The sequence below is a fragment of the Zalophus californianus genome, chromosome 4 (genome assembly GCF_009762305.2).
Source record: "Zalophus californianus isolate mZalCal1 chromosome 4, mZalCal1.pri.v2, whole genome shotgun sequence".
Lineage (NCBI taxonomy): Eukaryota > Metazoa > Chordata > Mammalia > Carnivora > Otariidae > Zalophus > Zalophus californianus.
In genome coordinates, this window is record NC_045598.1 from 186838540 (window position 1) to 186857114 (window position 18575).

The window sequence follows — 18575 nt, forward strand, 5'->3', positions numbered from 1 at the left end:
CAAGGGGACAAAGGCTCAAAACTCCCCGCAGCCTCCTGGCTCTGCCTTCCACTACTCCACACCTGTTGGCTCTGCTGCTTTTTCTCTGATCTTAAGCGACCTATCAGGTGCACACACACACACCCCCACGAGCTACGAGGAAAATCCTTTCCCCGCAAACTACTGTCCATGTTATTACTTTGGCAGCTGGAAGTGCTACCCAAAGTCATTATTATTTTAGTAAACCTGGTAATTTTTCTGCCAAGAGGTCCCTGGACACCCAACTAAAGACTTCTGTGTCCTTGCGTCGCTAGCCTGGGCTGGTGGCCGATTGGGAGGACAGCCCTACGTTCCCAGAGCAGGGGCCCCGGAGTCAAGACCCCTGGAAGGGCAGGAGGAGGTGCTCCTCTGGGGGCTGAGGGCACTCGGGTCCATGGGAGTCTGACACAGTCGAAGAGCAAACACTGAAGCCAAAAGCATTGCCTCAAACTGTCAGTGGCCATGACCTCACGCTCTACAACACAAATGTCTTCTTGGCGACGGCGTTTTCCTCTTCCGACGACTCTCTCCCCTCTCCTGAATGTTCAACCAACGTGCGTACTTGTTGATGAACCCCTTAGATCAGATGTGATTGTTAATGTGTTTGAGCTTTTCTATGACACCGTCACCTGAGTACACTGTTCGCTGGGGATGCTGCAGGTGACCGTGTGCTCATGAGTGCTTGCTGGGGACATTGCAGGTGACCATGTGCTCGTGAGTATTTGCTGGGAACGCCACGGGTGACCGTGTGCTCGTGAGTGTTCACTGGGGACGCTGCGGGTGACCGTGTGCTCATGAGTATTTGCTGGGGATGCTGCAGGTGATCATGTGCTTGTGAGTGTTCTGCTGCCCTCTGCACGCGTCCTGCAGGCACAAGAAGCCACACTTTAAACAGCAAGGGCTTCTGAATTTGCATCTGGGTAAGGAGACCAGAGGTGGTGGCCTGGGAAGAGGGTGCCCCCATCTGCACCCTGGCTGGGGCCCTGTGGGGAGCAATCCCAGGGGACTGACCTCGTGGAAGGCACCACAGGAGGAAAGGGTCAGGCGCCAGGGCCTCAGGCCCCCGTCAGGGGAGGAAAGGGCACGGCGAGTGGCCAGCAGCCCTGGTGGCTGGCTGGAAGGGCCCGGCCATCCGCAACATAGACCAATGGAGGACTGGGAAGCATGGGGGTGGGGACGCTCTGGGACACTCACCGTTGGCCCAGGGTGCCCAGGTTTTCCTGGGAAGCCGATCTCTCCAGGTAAACCCTGAGAAGGGAACCACATGGAAACGGTCAGTTTGGCCTCTGGGGACCATCAGGGCCTTTTTCCCAATGCTTTGCCTGGCACTGTCTAAGGCCTCTGGCTCTGATGAGGATACACAGCGGCAGATATACCTCAGGGCCTCTGAATGTCCTTACTGCGGGCCACTGTGAAGCCCAGAGTTGTCACTCCGTGTCTGGTCTGCATTCAGGGCCACCACCGCCATACACCGGCTCCAGCCGGGTAGGATGGGCAGAATGGCCTCCCTCTGCTGGGTGCTGGGTCTGCCCCACCCTCCCCCTCTGCCCACAGGGGACCTTTCCCAGATGCACAGAATTGTGTATTGGGAGGATGTGACCAGTGTCTAGTCTCAGCACCAAACCACAAACTAGTAATGGGCATCCCCAGACTAATATACCTCCTTCAACATGTCTGTCTCTCAAAGCAGCCAACCAACCTGCTACATGAGCTCAAGAGGCATTTCTAGTCTCCTCTCAGGTCCTGAAAGCCCAGAGGCTAGAGGGTGGCTGTAAGAGTCCTCCTTGTTTATGCCTTTGCTCTCCTCTTGGACGAAGGACAAACAGATGGCCACATACAGAGATGTTCTTATTCCCACAGGCCATGAAACCCTCCCCTAAGTGCCCCTGCAGAAGAAAATCAAAGCCATGCTTACCGGGGGGCCTCCGGGTCCGGGGGGGCCTGGGACACCAGGTGGTCCTGGAGGGCCCTATAAAGAAAGAGCAGGGCGTGGGTTACCATCATGCGTGGAGCAGCCTCCTGGCGACAATATCTTGAGAGAGGGGAGGAGGGAGGGGGACATGGTGACCCAGTGAGGCCTCATCGTCGCAATGCTTTATTTTCAAACAGAAAAAGAACAGAAGAAAAAAGAAAAAACATCTGAAGTAAAATTAGCAAAATGTTGACACCTGTCATACTTGGGTGATGGGTACATAACTGTTATGTTGTCTCTTCTTTCCATTTAAAATACTTGAGTATTTGAAATAAATACATATGTGCTACATGTGTACATGTATGTACACATGCACACACATGCGCATGCACACGCACACGCACAGTGGAATAAGCCAGTAACAAAGATCTTGCAACACAGTGGTTTCTCAGCACTAGTCAGCGTGGAATCACGGGGCGTGAATGACATGGGTCTCCTGCCCCAGACCCCTGATTCAGTACAGTCTGGGGTGGGGCCACGAGCTGGTTCTCGTGAAAGCTCTCTGGACGATTCTATGGAGACCAGTCTTTTTTTTTAAACTTTTTTTTAAATTTATTCATGAGAGACAGAGAGAGAGAGGCAGAGGGAGAAGCAGGCTCCCAAGGAGCAGGGAGCCCGATGCGGGACTCGATCCCAGGACCCTGGGATCATGACCTGAGCCGAAGGCAGATGCTTAACCGACTGAGCCACCCAGGCGCTCTGGAGACCAGTCTTGACACCCACTCTGCAGCTTCATTCATTCATTCCCTACACCGACACTCGGGGCACCTTCTGTGGCCAGAAACAGACGCAGGTCCGGCCCCACAAGCAGAACAGAACCGCAAGCCAGAGCTCCCGCCGGCATGCGCCCCAGTCAGACTGAGGGTGAGGGGTCCATGTGGGGGAGACAGAAGCACTGGGCCAGGTCATCCTCTCAGAAACAGGAAGTTATGGGCCTCTGGCCGTGGCGCAGATCCAGGACCATGGAGAGGGAGAGGAGCTGAGAATCCTAAGTAGTCACGGGTTCCGGAGAGCCCCCCACCCAGGACCCACTCATTTCACAAGGTCCAGCTACTACTCCATGGATTAAGAATCCTCAGTGGCGCCACAGGTCCAGATGATGACCTTCTTGCCAACGGCACTGTGCACCCTTCCAGGTCCTTCCCCCACCTCCCCCTCCGCACCCTCACGCCGGTCACCGCCAAGCGGGGCCTGGCACACGTTCTGAGAGACGAGCTCTGGCCTTGTTGCTCGGGTCTCTCTCTAGGTATGCATTCCCTCCTTGCCCCCCTTCTCCGTGCCTCCACCTCTGACATGCTCTCCAGTTCCGTTGGTCTCCATTAATCACTCCACGCTCAAGGCTGGTGTCACTGTGTTCATCTGATTCACATGCCCTCTGAGCCGGAGGCCCCTCTTGTTCCCTCTGCATCTGTCACAGACACAAACCCAGCCCTTGGTATACACCAGGTGCTCAATAAATGTTCGAAGACTTCAACTGAATTTAAGGGGCACTAAGGAGAGAGCTGTGCGTCCAGGGAGAACGACGCCACGTTGCCACTAGAGGGCGATAAATACTAACAAGTGGCTCCCTTGGCCATTGCCTTGTCTCCCGCTGGGGGTGCACGTGAGTCAGCAATGGGCACAGACGTGGAATTTTTGGGTGGCATCGGCACCTTGGGGTCCCTGTAGCTGCTCAGTCCCGGTGCATCTTTGGAGGTAGCATCTACTTTTGTTGGGAGATGTGTGCTTGAAGCAGACACAACTGAGGGGCCCTACAGAGTGGGACGGTGGCCTGGGCAGGGTCCTCCCTGCTGCATGTGGGTCTAGGAAGAGCACGGAGAAGCCTCGTGCCCTCACCTCCTACTGTCACGCAGACCCACCACGTGGCTCACCGGCTTAGCTCTGCTCACCTCTTGGCCAAGCAAGGGCCCTGCAGGTGACACTCCCAAGAGCCCCTCCAGAAGGCATGTTCCAGGTAACCTGCTCGAACTTCAAGATGACCCCTAGGGTCTCATATTCCCTCCACGCCACAGGGCTTCTCTGAGTCCCTCCTCTGCTTGCAATCTGAACACATCAGCCTTCCTCCCTCCTTGTACTCCAGGACCTGTGGTGGCCCCTGGAGTGCTTCATGCACTATCAAACAGAATGCTCCAGGAAGCTGGCCTCCTGGCTAGCTCGCTCTTCTGACTCTGTTTCCCCTTCCTCCTTTGCTTCTTGTAACGCCCCTGCAGGATGCTGTGACCTCACAGCATGCTAGAGTAAGTGGATCACTAGTGATCATCTACTGAAAAACTAAACCTCCTTATCTGACGATAATGAAAACTGAGACCCAGAGAGGGTAAGCGCTCCACCTGAGGCCACACAGCCATCATCTCCAAAGGATCCTGATAGGCCGGCTGCTGCAGAATCACCCGGAAAACTTGTTACAAGTACAGTACCCAGGTCCCTTGTTTGGACTCTGAGACAGGTCTGGCACAAGCCCAAGGGGTCAGGGACTTTGGAAACATTCCCCCAGGGATTCTGAAGCACTGTCAGGTCTGGGAATCACTCACCTAAAATAACTCCAGGTTATTCATATTCTAACTGCGAGAATACTAGAAGCACAATGAGAGAAGCAGGGACCCATACAAGGAGGAAGCAGAGAACACAGGTGTAGGAGAAGGGGCAGGGCGGGAGCAGGGGGCGGCCACCCCCCACTCGGTGCTTCATCTGCCTTGCACTTTATACCCTCTGTCTCATTTCTGTCTGCCACCAATCCTGCGAGGTGGGTCTATTCCATCCCATTTTACACAGGAAGAACTGGAACTTGGGAGGGAAACTGATAGTCAACAAACTGGCATTCAGACGCAAGGACCCTGGTCCCTTCATCCGCCATCCCCCGTACTCACCCTTGCAGAGTGTCTACATAGCTTGGGAATGCAGGTCTGAGCCCTCTGCCTCAGCACCCTCTCGGACAGTGTGCTCTCCTAAAAGACTGTGTGCGTATTAAGTGGGACCAGAACTTTCAATGCGGGCTCAACCATGTCTGATCCACCTCCTTTGTAAGGACCCACAGCACCTGGTTCATTGCTAGGCACACAGTAGGGGCTTAATAATGACCTGCTTGTCTGATGCCATAAACTCAGGAAAAAGAGCAAAATCCCACACGGTAATTAAACTCAGTAACTGTAGTGGCCATCTGCAGAGAGAAGCTGAAGCTAGAGGCAGTGCAGAGAGCTGACAGAGGGTCTGGGGAATGGTTTCCAGCTGGGGGCCACATAGAGGGCACAGGCTGTTCGCCCCCAGACTCGTCTCATGGACAAGGAGCACCTTGTAAGTCCAGGTGAGAAACACGTAGTGAGGGAGGAAACAGCAATCAGGACCCAAAGTCAGCCCGCCCACCGCTGGTGCCCTGGGGACCCTGCTCAGAGGGCCTCGCTGTGCCTTCTGATGACCATGCGGGGACACGGGGTGGGGGCAGAGGCTCTTCTCAGCACAGCCACCTGGCCTTGGGAGGTTCTGACGTCCACATCCTGGAAGGCTGCGACCAGCCTCCTCCAGGGGACCAGATACCTCATGCAGAGCAGACCTCCACTCTGGGGGAGACTCAGAAGATCTCTGATATGGCCTCTGGCAAGCCGTGGGGCAGGGTCAGTGGGGCAGGAGTGGGGCCTGGGGAGGACCTGGACATGTGGGCCCATCAGCCTGGAGGCCAGGGATGGCCGTTCCTACCTGGAACTCCCCCGACAGAAGACAGAAGCACCTACTGTATGCCTGGCCTTCTATGAGGCCTTTATGCCTATGGCCCCATGACCCCCTATCAGTCCCCATTTATTGCCAGTCCCTGTGCTTGGGGTCCAGCACACAGAACCCTCTATCTGCTAGTTCACAGCCAGATGTCTAGTCCCTTGCTTTACGAAGGTCCAGTTCCCCGGTCTCTAAGGTGGAGTCATGAAGCCTCCATTCCTCAAGATTGAACATGGTAAGGCAGACAGGACAACACGCCCACTGCCACCTCCTGGCGGGGGCGGGGGGTGGTTATTACTGTTTTGGCCTCCTGAATGGCGCCAGCCCCGGCAGAGAGTATGAGTCGGTGTGAAGGGGTGAGTCAGAGGAGGACAGGGAGAACAGGGGCGAGGGGTGGTGATGGTTCCTACCTGGGCTTTTGAAGTGGAGACAGCAAGAACAGGTCTGCCCTGGGATATGTTTTGAAGGCCAAGTTGACAAGATTTAACAGCAGTTAGGGTGTGTGACGGGAAGAGAAGCGTCAAGGCCCCCCACCCCCCACTATGTTGGCCCAGAACAAGCAGGAAGCTGGTGGCGCCATCGGCCAAGATGGGGAACCCGGCAGGGCCACAGCTGGAGGATGACGGGACCATCCATGGCTTTTCTGCAGGACGTGAAGTGTGGGATGCTCGTGCGGTTCGTTTAGGACGTGGGAAGACCGGGAAGATTGCAACGCAGACCCAGACCCCGTGGCTGGACTGTCGGAGGAGAAACAAGGGTCTGTCCTGTCAGAAACCTAGAGAAGAAAGTGCTTCAAGAAGGAAGAGACACAATCATTTGGGAGATGGGGCAGAACGAGCCCGGAGAACGGACTCTGTCTGCGATCAGCGCTCAGGCGTCGCTGGCCTGGGAAGGAGCTGTGTGGGGGTCTACCGAGAAGAATGCTAACGTGAATGAACCTGCGGGAGACGCGGAGCCACAGAGGACACTGACCTGGAGGGGAATCATGGAGGGCCACCTCGAAGCCCACTCCCCACTTCACCTTCTTCAGGAAATCCAGGCAGGAGTTCAGGTGTCCTTGACCCTCACAGCGTTTCTGACCAAGGGCACAACTTCCTGTCTGTTCTTCTAGTATTTGAATTACAGATCATAAATTAGGTTACTTTAAACTAAAGCTATTTGACTATGAATACCTTTATTGGTGGTACTAATGATGGTATAAAGAGATTAAAAAATAGGGCTTTGGTTTCGGGGAGGCCTGGGCCCAACTCTACGTCGCCTCACACAACCTCCACGGACTTGGGCAACCTACTTCCGCTCATGCCTCAGTCTCCACAACTGTAAGAGAAAGGCTGGAGCCCTTTGCTCTCAGCGCAGCGTGGATTCACGAGGGCGTATGCGTGAGCCCAGCACACCTTTTCTTCTCCTTTTCCCATTAATAAAAATACACAAATAACCAGTTAATCTATAATCATTACCGAGACTGACAAGTTAGCCAACAGATTCGAATGTTAACAACAAAATAATGATGGTTCTAATTGTTATCAACGAAAACAACAAAGTTGTAACTCCTGATAAAAATGAACCACTCGGTCTAATTAGTATTAATGAAATAGCATTTGATCCTTCTAACTCGATGGCGGTGATGCATCTTTTGACATGCTCCATAATGACAACGATGGTGCAAAAACAACCAATTAACCTAATTATCATTAATAAAGGAATGGCAAATACTTATCCCCAATAACCACCTAGTTCCAATTGGCATAGATTCATGAAGCTGGATGGGACTTGAAGATTCGTGAAAATTACTTGCACCATTAGCATGGCACTCACACGGCTTATATGGCTTGGAAATGTTTGCTTTTGGGGGGGTTTCATAATCAGTGCATCCTCTCCCTCAGGATGTGGCTCCCGGGGGCGAAGCTGTAATGACTACCTACCTCAGCAGATTTCTGTGCAGAGGCCCGGAGCCACAAGCCCACCCCGCCATCCAACTCTGGGGCCAGCTCCACCCCTGGCTACCAATCCAAGGGACATCTGTCCATCCTGATGGCCACACCAAGCAGTTCTGCCTTTGCAAACACTTAACCAGATGAGATACAGATTTCCATTTTTCCTAAAAGGCTCTCGGGATACAAGAGCCACTGCCTACAACATCATGGATGCGTCTATTTATTCTAAAACATGCCAGCAGGTGAAATTTTTTTCATCTTGGAGAAGAGGCACCCAAAGCATCTTCCAGGATGCCAGCCGCCCTGGGGCCTAGTGCACTCTGCACTGAGTTAAAACCTTAATTCCTTAGGTTTTATATGGGACCCACATTCTTTTCTCACAGGTGGTTTTAAACAACAGTCGCAATTATGTACCAGCACTAAAGAGTGTCTTACGATGGCAGAAACAAAACACACTTTATCTCCCTTCCTTCTCATCAGAGCGGAAAACCCTACAGCAGAAGCAACCTGGATTTTCCAGCTTGGCGTAAGTAGGAGCCCCCTCTGGGCCCTGAGAGAGGCTGACTAGCTCACCTCTCGCCCAGAATCCAGCTCCCTGGACTGTCTTCTCGACCTGCAAGTCTCTGCCCCACTAACATATGGCTCCTCCAGGCATGCACGGTGGCAGCCAGATTTCACACCCCACTCCAATTCACAGAGCCGAATTGGGCACATAGCGGGTCCTTAATAAATCCTCATTGAATGGATGACACAGGGAATCTCTGAACAAGAGGAACTATGGCAACGGCCAGGAAAGCTGAGCATGCAGCTTGTCCAGAGAAGTGAACCAGAGGAGACAGCCAGAAGTCTGCCCCAGCAGCCTCTTAGATTGGGCGTGGTTGGGTGGAACGCAGCTTAGGGTCCACTGGGTAGTGATGCGATCAAGATGCTGGCAGTCCACACTATAAACTCTACATTGTCTGGCTCTGAACCGCTGAGATCCCCAGGTATATCAGAGTGCCCTATTTCTGGCAAAAGTCCTGCTGTGGAGAGCCCGATCATATTTATATGTATGGCATCCAGCTCAATGCCTGGCATTCAGTAAACATTCAATGAAGGAAAGTGATTTCAAAGTTAAAGTGAAAGAAAGAACTATATTTTCCAAGGTAGCAGGAAAAAAAAAGTTGTAGGTAGGGGAAAAAATTGTAGCTTAAAGTAATTTGATGGAGCTGCATGTGTGACGAATTTTTGAAATACACAAGCTTTGCTCACTGGAAAGCAAGGTAATAAAACAAATGCAAAAGCACTCTATTTTTCACTATTAACATCAAAATGCCATAGTGAACGTGGAATCTTTAGAAGTCCATGAATTATGATTGATTTTATATTCCCTTATTGCACGCCATCTCCGGACTGAACAGGAGGTGCCAAAGTGAGGTCTGAGATGGAATGCAAGGTGCCCATCACTCCTCAGGACCCTTCCCATGTCAGTGAGCAGTAAAAGCGGGTTTCGGAAGCGCAGAGAGCCCCGTCTCTGGGGTGGGTGCCTCCCTGCCGGTGCCTGACACATGGAGAGGGAGGTGTCCAGGAACAGGTGGGTGCTGAAGCCCACTGCTTTGCTGCAGCTCAGGGAAGAGCCAGAGGGACCAGCCCATCAATGTCCCTGCTGGCTCCCACTGCCACAAGAACAGGACAGCATCCCTGCCTGGTGCTCCCCAGGCCTCGGGACCTCATCACCTGGGCCACATCACTGCTCTTCTCTCCAACTAGAGTTTTGCCCTCCTTTTGATTTTTATTGGTATTTCTTGCAAGTGGCATAACTCAAGTTCAGAAGGTTAAATAACTTGCCCCAACCTTGCCCTGGCCACAGAGTGGTGAGGCTAGGATTGGAACCCGGCCTCTGACTCCCTCCCCTTGCAGTACTCCTCTCATGAATTTATTGATCCAGGGAGGGCTGGGGCAGAAGGACGGGGAGGAAGCTTTGATGCAGGAGGCAGAGAGAGAGAGAGAGAGAGAGCGCGCGCGAAGTGCAATCTGAGCAGCTGCACCCACCAGGCCCAGGCTCCCGGCACTCTCCCACTTTGTCCACACTAAGGTGGGGCTCATCGTGATGCAGCATCTATACATAAGGGGGACTAAGAGGGTTCGGGGCCAAGGTCACCTGGGGAGTGAGGGAGGCGTCTGCTTAGCAGCCAGTAGCCCTGAGCAAGTCTCTCTGGACCTGGGAGTCTTGCCCTGCAAACTGGGAAATAAGGGTGACCCTGAGTCGGTCCATCTAGTGGGTGGCTGTGGGGTCCACAGGGGACCACGGTGACTGCACATGTGTGACAGTGGCGAGCTGGACAGAGCATGGGGCCAGAGGAAGTCCCGGCAGAGCGGAGTCTGAAAGACGGAGGTGGTGAGGAGGCAGGAGGAGGGCATCTGGGGAGCGAGACAGCACAGGGCAGAGTGTGAAGGGGGCTTTGACCGCAGCATTTTACAGGTGGGTAAACTGAGGCCCAGAGAGGGGGAGGGAGTTGGCTAATGTCACAGTGTGGAGGAAGTCAGATGCTAGAACTCGGGGGTGTTGTCTCCTAGAGTAGGGAGCCCCTCTGATTGATCTGGTCCCTTGGCCAAAGCCCTTCCAATCCTGAACGCACGGTCCAGCCACCCCGTGCTTAGTGCAATGAGCTCCAGCCACACAGGGGCCTGTCCACACCTGCACACAGGCTGTATCCCAAAGCAGCTATCCCGGTAGAGGACAGCTCCCTTCTCCCGCCTCTGCCCTGCCGGCCGCACGCTGTCCATCATCAGACGCCCCGTCCGGGGCTCCGCTCCCTTTCTCAGCATGCTGGTCACCATGGTGTCACCACCACCTGCCCTCCGACAGACCGAAATTCCTCCAGGGGAGCACAGGGTGGCCATTCTCCTAGCACAGGAGTGGCAGGCTGAGGGAGCCAGGGCCGACGGGAGGACAAAGGACCCTCTGAACATTCTTTCTGACGAGCTAACCATACAAGACCAGCTACCAACCTGAGAACTGCGACCCAATTGCTTCTTCCACCTGAGGAAGCAGAGTCGCTAGGGAAGGGCGTGCAGAGCTGGTAGTTACCTGTGGCCCCAGCAATCCAGGGGTTCCCGGTGGGCCCACTTCACCTTTCCTCCCCTGCGTACAAAAGAAGAAGCCAAAATCAACAGCAGGCAAGTAGCACCCAGAACCCGTGTAATCATGTGTCGGTGGAAATGTCCATCTTGATTTCTCAAGCTCGCAGGTGAACAGGCCCCCCCCCCCCCCCACCGGCTGGGACGCCCTCCGAGGGAGCAGCATGGGATTGGGGCCGAAGACTCAGGCTTTGGGGTCAGGGAGGTTCAGCTTCGGATCCCAGCTCCATGACTTAGATGGATTTGCTGACACGTGGCCCAAAGGTTAAAAGGTACAGAAGGGGATACTTGAGAAGTGTCCCCTTATCTCACTGTCAGCCACTCAGCTCCTTTCTCTGAAAGCAACTAACCCTACCCGATGTTGGCTTGTCTTTGCAGAGGTGTGCTGTGTATAGGCAAGCATCACACACACACACACGCACACACACACACGCGCGCGCACACACACGCGCACACACGCATACGCGCACACACACGCACACGCATGCACGCACACGCACACACACACATGCACGCACACGCACGCACACATACGCACATATTCCCTCAGTCCTCCCTTTCTCTTTACAAACCACAGCACATCCTTCAGTCTTCAGATAGCTTTGCTTGCTTCCACTCCCAGCTGACCTTGGGGGCACCCTGTGTGAGCACGCGGACAGTCAGCCTGTTCTCACCGCTACACAAGGTTCACCGTAAGGGTGAAATGGCTTGCACAGATGGGCGGGTCATGGCGGCCACTTCCGGTCTGCCACTGTCAGACTCCATCTGCTGTCATGACCCCGGTGGGTCATCATGTGGGGCTCACCAACCTCATTAAACCTCAGAGTCTGTCTCTCCAGACAGGGTAAAGGGTGTGCTGGTTGGTTTGATGCATACAGCACAAGGCACATGTCATATAAGGCAGTATCAGGATGATGGAATGATGGCCTTTTTGTTCCACTCCTTACAGTTTCCCTCATGAAGTCAGATCAGCCATATAAGGCCTCCCCCTTGCCTCGGTCTGTGCTGCTGATCCCCTCCCCATCCTCCTGTCCACGTTCCACGAGCACTGAGAGCATGCAGAGCCCAGGAGAGGGCATCTGGGACCCCTCCATCCCCCACCTCCCAGAAGTGGCCCCATCCACAGGGCAGTGGGGTGACGCCGAGCTGCCGAGCAATCCACCTCTGCGTCAGACAACGGCCACAAAACAAGGCGCCTCTTCCATAGGACGCCGTGGCAGGGTCTCATCGACGCAGCTCAATTCCAGGCTCAGGGATTTACGGCGGCACAAGGCAGAAGTCTGGGTGAGCTGGAAGAGGGAATGTTCTCCAAGGAGCTTCAGATACACTGCCGATGTACATATGTATTTGGTCATTGCCTGCCTGCCCGTCCTGGCTGCGAGCCTTCTGGAAACAAGGCCTGGCTCTGTTTTTGTTCAAAGCTCTCCCCGTGGGCCCAGAACAGTGCCTATCACATGGTGGAAACTCAATAAACATTTGTGGGCTGGATAAATAAATTGTTGCTTTGGGACTGAGTCTAGACAATGGCAGGGGAGACAGCCACAGGGGTAGGGAGGGGCCGCACGAGAACAGAAAGGCACAACCTGGCGGTCTGTGGGCTTGCAGAGAGAGCAGGATGACCCGATTCAGAAGCCCTGATCAGCAGGCCCTGAGCCACAGAACACAGCGGCCTGGAGGTGCAGTGAGGCCTAGGTCAGAATGTGTTTCCTGACACTTGTCAGGTAGAATTCAAACTGTGGTCCCAGACACCTTCAGAAATGAGCCAGGCCTGGAGGCATTTGTGTCTGCCTCCATCTGATCCTGCTCTGATGAAGGCAAACATCGGGGAGATGATCGCAAGAGAGCTAAGAGCCGCTAGCTCCCCTTCCTCAGGGGATGGAAACCAGACATCTTCAATTTGGTATCTAGACAGGCACCCCCTCCACTTGCTGCCACATTATTCCACTGAGAGTCACGAGTTATTTACAAGATGAATAAACCATTTTCCCTCAAGGTCGGTGGAATGGCCTGGTGAGGAGCCATCAGAATTCAGAACCTGGGCCAGCAAAGTAACTCCGTTTAGCGGAAGAAATGGAGAAATGGATCACTGACTGGTTAGTACCAAAGGATCAGAGGGAAGCAGGAAGGATGTGAAGGTCTGGGGTGTGGTTGAGCAGGATTACTAACTAATGGGACAATTTGATTGGGGTGCATGCCGGTGTCCCTCCTCAGATGACTCGCCATCTTCAGAGGGGGTGCAAGCTCTCAGCAGCTCCCCACTCCCCTCAAGTCTGGGGACCTTGTGTAATGACACTGCTAACGCTTAGAGGGATGAGCCCCTGAGATGCTCATGAAATCTGTAGGAAGCGTGGAGGCAGGAGTTGCTCCTATACCAGGGAAGTAAAAAGATGTGATCTGGAAAAGGAGAATTATGTGCAGATAACAGGGGTCCAGGGAGGAAGAGAAAGACAGAAGCAAGAGCACCTAGGGAAGCAAACATCCTGGCATTAGGGTTTCAGCAAGAAGGAAAAAGCAAGAAGGTGGGAAGAGGCCAGAGGAAAAGAAGAAATTTGTGATCATAGCAGTGGTCATAAGGTGGCATCATCTTTCACGGGTCACCCATGAAAGGGCATCACCCACAGAAATATTAGGGTAATGTCTCTGGCCAGCTCCAGCACTCATATTCACACCTTCTCCACCCATAGCATCCGGAGCTGCCCCCAGTGCCCCTCAAAGCCTGCCTGCCTGCCTGCCTGCCTTCCTTCCTTCCTTCCTTCCTTCCTTCCTTCCATCCATCCTCCCTCCCTCCCTCCCTCCCTCCTTCCCCTCCTTCCATCTGTCTATCCGTCCACCCATCCTGCCTGCCTGCCTGCAACCACAGTAGTCAACACTGCTCACATGCCCAGTACCTTCCCTCCAGACTTTTCTGGGCCAATCTGTGCCTTCTACAAATTTCATTACTTGTCTATACAGTTACCCTATACTGGCAGGCGATCTTCCTAAAGGGAGAAAGTTCTGTCCGAGTTACCTTCTGCCTCTAAAACAGTCAGAGGTTCCTCCTTATCTGAAAGATGTAACATTTGAGCTGTTTTATTTGGAAATCAATGACCCCGTGACTCTAACCTGCCTTTCAATCTAGTGTCCAGCGTCCATGGTCCCATCCCTAAGCAACAGCTCAAGTGAGCTGCTCAGCTTGGTCCCAAACAACCCCTTAGGACTTCTGGCCTCGGAGAATCGGCTCATGCTGCCACCTCTGCCTGTAACACCCACACTCCATTTCAACCTGTCAAAATTCTGCCCCAGGCCAGTGCCACCTCTTCCATGAAGCCCCAGCAATACTGAGAAATGTGAGAAAAATATATTGGATATACAGAGTCCCTGGTGCAGCCCGAGAGCTAATGAGTTGGAATTGCCACGGATGGGACGCAAAGCTCTAAGTCAGCAGTTATGAGGCCTTGGACACTCACTGCAAGCAGAGGAGCTCTCCTGTGTTCCTTCCTGACCCCCTTCCTCTACAATATTGTAGGAAAATGAGTTCGGAATCTAAGGTAAATGGGGAGAGGGCAAGTCACTTAACTTGCTGAGTCTCAGGTTCCTCATGTGGAAAATTATAATTATTGTAATTATTTGAAAAGATAGCAGTGGAAGAAATGATTCAATATTTGAGGAAGTGCTTTATAAGGAATAATAAAGCATTACGCAAACATGACAGATCACTACAGGAATGAGGAGGAATGGGATGGTGGCTGATGGGGAAGAAATGGTAATAGCAGGATTCTGGCTCCTCTGTCTCTGAAGTGGGTAAAAGACCATGTGTGCAACAGATCTGGTTTCAAAACAGCTCCTCCCAGCAGTGCCAGAGAAATTAAATGAGAAAATGCCCACAAAGTACTTAGCACAGGATCTAACATTAGGAAATGTGTAGTAGTGACGGTGCTGGTGGCAGTGATAGTGACGGTTATGATGATGGTGATGGTGGTGGTGGTGATGGTGATGGTTGTGGTCATGATGGTGGTGGTGTTGGTCATAGTGGTGATGACAGTGGTGCTGGTGGTTGGGGTGGTGATGATGGTGGAGGTGGTGATGAGGCTACTGGTGATAGCAGTGACAGTGGTGGTAGTGGTGGTCATAGTGTTGTTGGTGGAAGTCATGGTGGTTATGGTAGTGGTGGTTGTGGTGGTGATGATTATGATGCTGTTGGTGATGGTGGTGATGATGATGGTGGTGATGATGGTGATGGTGGTGGTGATGATGGTGGTGATGATGATGGTGATGATGGTGATGATGGTGGTGGTGATGGTGATGGTGGTGGTGGTGATGATGGTGGTAATGATGATGGTGGTGGTGATGGTGATGATGGTGGTGGTGGTAATGATGATAGTGGTGGTGATGGTGATATTGGTGGTGATGATGGTGGTGGTGGTGGTGGTGGTAGTGGTGATGATGGTGATGATGATGGTGATGATGGTGGTGGTGGTGATGATGGTGGTGATGGTGATGATGGTGGTGATGGTGGTGATGGTGGTGGTGATGGTGGTGGTGGTGGTGATGGTGGTGATGATGGTGGTGGTGGTGGTGGTGGTGGTGATGGTGATGATGGTGGTGATGGTGGTGATGATGGTGATGATGGTGGTGGTGATGATGATGGTGGTGGTGATGGTGGCGATGGTGATGATGGTGGTGATGATGGTGATGATGGTGGTGGTGGTGGTGGTGGTGGTGGTGGTGGTGGTGGTGGTAGTGGTGGTCCTGGTGATGGTGGTGGCGATGGTTGTGGTGGTGATGGCTGTGGTAGTGGTGGTGATGGTGGTGCTGGTGATGGGGTGATGGTGAAGGTGGTAATAGTGGTTGTGGTGGTGGTGATGGGCAGGGGTGAAGATGGGAGGTTTAGCAGTGGTGGACACAGCAGCAGCAGCAACTATGTAACCTCCTCCTTTTGGACCTATAATCGGCTGTGGGGATTTGAGAAGTGCTGGCCAGAGCAAATTTTGCAGCAATGAAGAACTGTTTTACTAACAACAAGCCTATGTCTTGTCATTTTTCTTTTTTTCTCTTTTAAATTGCTACCCAACACAATATCTGGGTAAGTGTTTGTAATTTATCATGAGGGCAGATTTTTCAAGCCATTCTGAGTGAATGCCAGGATGCTGAGCAGGAATGATATTTCCAAGGCTGCCTATCTGCCCATGAAGAAGAGGAAGCCCATAAATCCAGAAAAGCAGTGATCCCTCCCTAGCCAGGACGAGTTAGCACAGCCGTGTGCGGGCCCGTTACCAGCTGAACTCATTGCTAGTGCGATGGATTCTAATATGTGCCGTATGGTCTTTTGCTCAGTTCCTGCTCTCCATGCCTCCAAATGTCAAAGACGATTATTTTCTACTGGTTAGAGCTGAAACCAGGTGCTCGGGGAAAACCTTGGGTGTCCTGACATAAACCGTGGCTCTGTGCCACGAGATGAATCAAACAGTAGCCTGTGATCAAAAAATGCTGTTACCACCTGGTAGAGGATGGAAAAGCAAGAAAAAAGCCTTTAAAAATTGAAAAGTAAAACAAAGTCGACCCAAGTTGCCAATGACAGAAGACACCCATGTTCCTCTGCTCAAATTACAAGAAGCAGGAGCGGATGGATCTGATCACAGTCAGCGCTAGGAGACCCTCGGCTCCAAGGGTAGTGGCCAGAGATTAAAGCAGTGTGTAACAATGCATCCTCCTAAGTAGGCACCGGCAGGGAATAAGGGGTCCTAGATCTCTCCAAGATGCCCAACGCAAGGACTGCTAATGTCCAGATGAGAATCGTGGTGTGCACATGGACGCACACACCCACACACTGCCTCCTGAAGCCAAAACAGTGAAGGTCTGGAGCGAGGCGAACTTGAAGGACCTGAGTTCCAATCCCTGCGCCACTATTTATACTCTGTGTGACACGGAGCAATTGGATTTACACCCCTAAGTCTTGGCTTCCTCATTTGCAGAATGGGAGGAAAACTGCCCTACCTCACAGGATCCTTGCAGGAATTAGTGAGAAACAGGAGTGAAAACAGTTACCTCCCTATGTGCCTGCAGTGCATCAGTCCATCACTCAACCACTGTTTTTTCTTTGCTACCTTGTATCAGTTCTACACCTGTTAGACTTTGTCTTAAAAATACGTTCTGAAAGCAACAGACTCAATCAGGCACATCAGGAGACATCTGGGGATCACTCCATCATTAGAAAGAAGGGAGGCATCATATTTGGTAGGTTTCTTCTTCGGTTTTCATCTATTGACGAGAGAAGAGAATCCAGAAGGTATTGAAAACATAGTCAAAGGAACCAAAGGGATTGTCAGCAGCTGGTGGGAAAGGCGGGGACAAAGTCCTGAGGGATCTGGAGCAGGTCATCTAATCTTTCTGGACATGAAATGTTTCACTATCCATCTCAGGGATCCTTTACCAATATGATTTTATAATTTAGACATTCCAAATTCTGCATTAAACTTAAATGCCTGACGGCATGGAATTCTCTTAAGCAAAAAAATCTCCCCGTGCTTTGTCCAGAAAAGAGGAAAGAAGACATGTAGGGTATTTCAGATAGGACTCAGCAGCACAAACACACTACAGGTGAAGCAACAGGAAAGGTACAAAACGGGACCGATTTCTCTTCTTTATAACAGAGCATTCCCCATGGAAGGTCAGGCCCCGGGTGACCAGATGCCCCGATCTGGGTCCCACTGTCCTCCTGGCACCGGGTCAGCCACCCAGAGAGCAGCAAGAGAGTGCAATCCACGCACCCGTGCGCCCCAACTGTATCAGATGCTCACTGTGACGTCACACACGTATGCTTAGCTTACACGCCTGGACCTGTTGTTCGTGTACTCTTCATGTGTGCATAAAAATACATACATTTTATAAGTGTGACATGCTCTTCTAGGTGCTACAGACACAAAAATAAAGAAGGTTCTCACAGACTTACATTCTAATGAAAACAAAAATAAACAAATGCCAAAATAAGAAAAAAATGTAAGTTCGCTACAAAAATTAAAATAAGCCTGGAGTGAGTGTGGGAAGCTGCCTATTTGGGGGGTGAATGATTAGGGCATGGACGATTTTGTTTTTTTAAATCAACCCTGTGAATGCTTTTCAGTGTCCAAATGCGTCAGTGGCCTGGAGCCAGGCAGGTTCTACTTCCAGAACATTCTGGGTTCAGATGCAATTGTAGCACTGCCCGTTTCAGCTAAGTAGCAGGGCTCATCAACCTCTCCCGAATGCCTGGCTCAGACATGCAGGAGGAAAGCAGAGCCTCAGAAAGAGCAACAGGGTAGCATCTGTACCTCCCGTGGAAGGCAGGGAGCCCAGCCAGGAGCTGATGGCCAAACACCCCACGCTGGGTGCCGTGTGTGCCAGAGCCCTGCGGGATGGGGACGGCATGGGGAGTGCCCAGCTCTGTTCCTCCCACTTCACCATGTCATTGTGGAAAAATACCAGCTGTGTCCAAAATGAATGTGTTTACCTTGCCGGGGATTACACTGTCTGCCTGTCACTAATCTCGAAAATAAAGGGCTGGATCGCCTTCCCTAGCTCGTCTGTTAGTCTCAGTGCCTCAGTTCCTGGGTCCTGTGGCTTGTCATTGTCTTCTGTCTTCCCTCTTCCAGCCTAAGTGTGTGCCGTGACACGAGGGAGTGATGTTTCGGTTGAGGCTGATGAGGAGGAAATGACAGATCCCCGCGAGGGAAGGAGAGAGAGCTCATTTTCTGAGTAAGTCATTCTGTCTCGGCTTTTCCTGACTCAGCCAGAGGCTGACTGAACAGGAAGCTGCTGCTGAACCCACACCAACATCAAGATCAGTCTCTGCAGCGTGTCTGCCCACAGGT

The 18575-nt window shown here is 52.4% G+C and overlaps 1 protein-coding gene across 1 annotated transcript in view; it reads right to left on the reverse strand.

Annotated features, from left to right (window-relative positions):
• The window catches only part of COL22A1 (collagen type XXII alpha 1 chain), a 247474-nt gene that overhangs the window by 107959 nt on the left and 120940 nt on the right, over positions 1-18575 (reverse strand). The window contains exons 23-25 of the mRNA XM_027583883.2: positions 10700-10753; positions 1934-1987; positions 1213-1266 (exon numbers count right to left, since the gene is read on the reverse strand). Coding sequence (XP_027439684.1) covers positions 1213-1266; positions 1934-1987; positions 10700-10753 — 162 coding nt within the window. The remainder of the gene's footprint in view (positions 1-1212; positions 1267-1933; positions 1988-10699; positions 10754-18575) is intronic.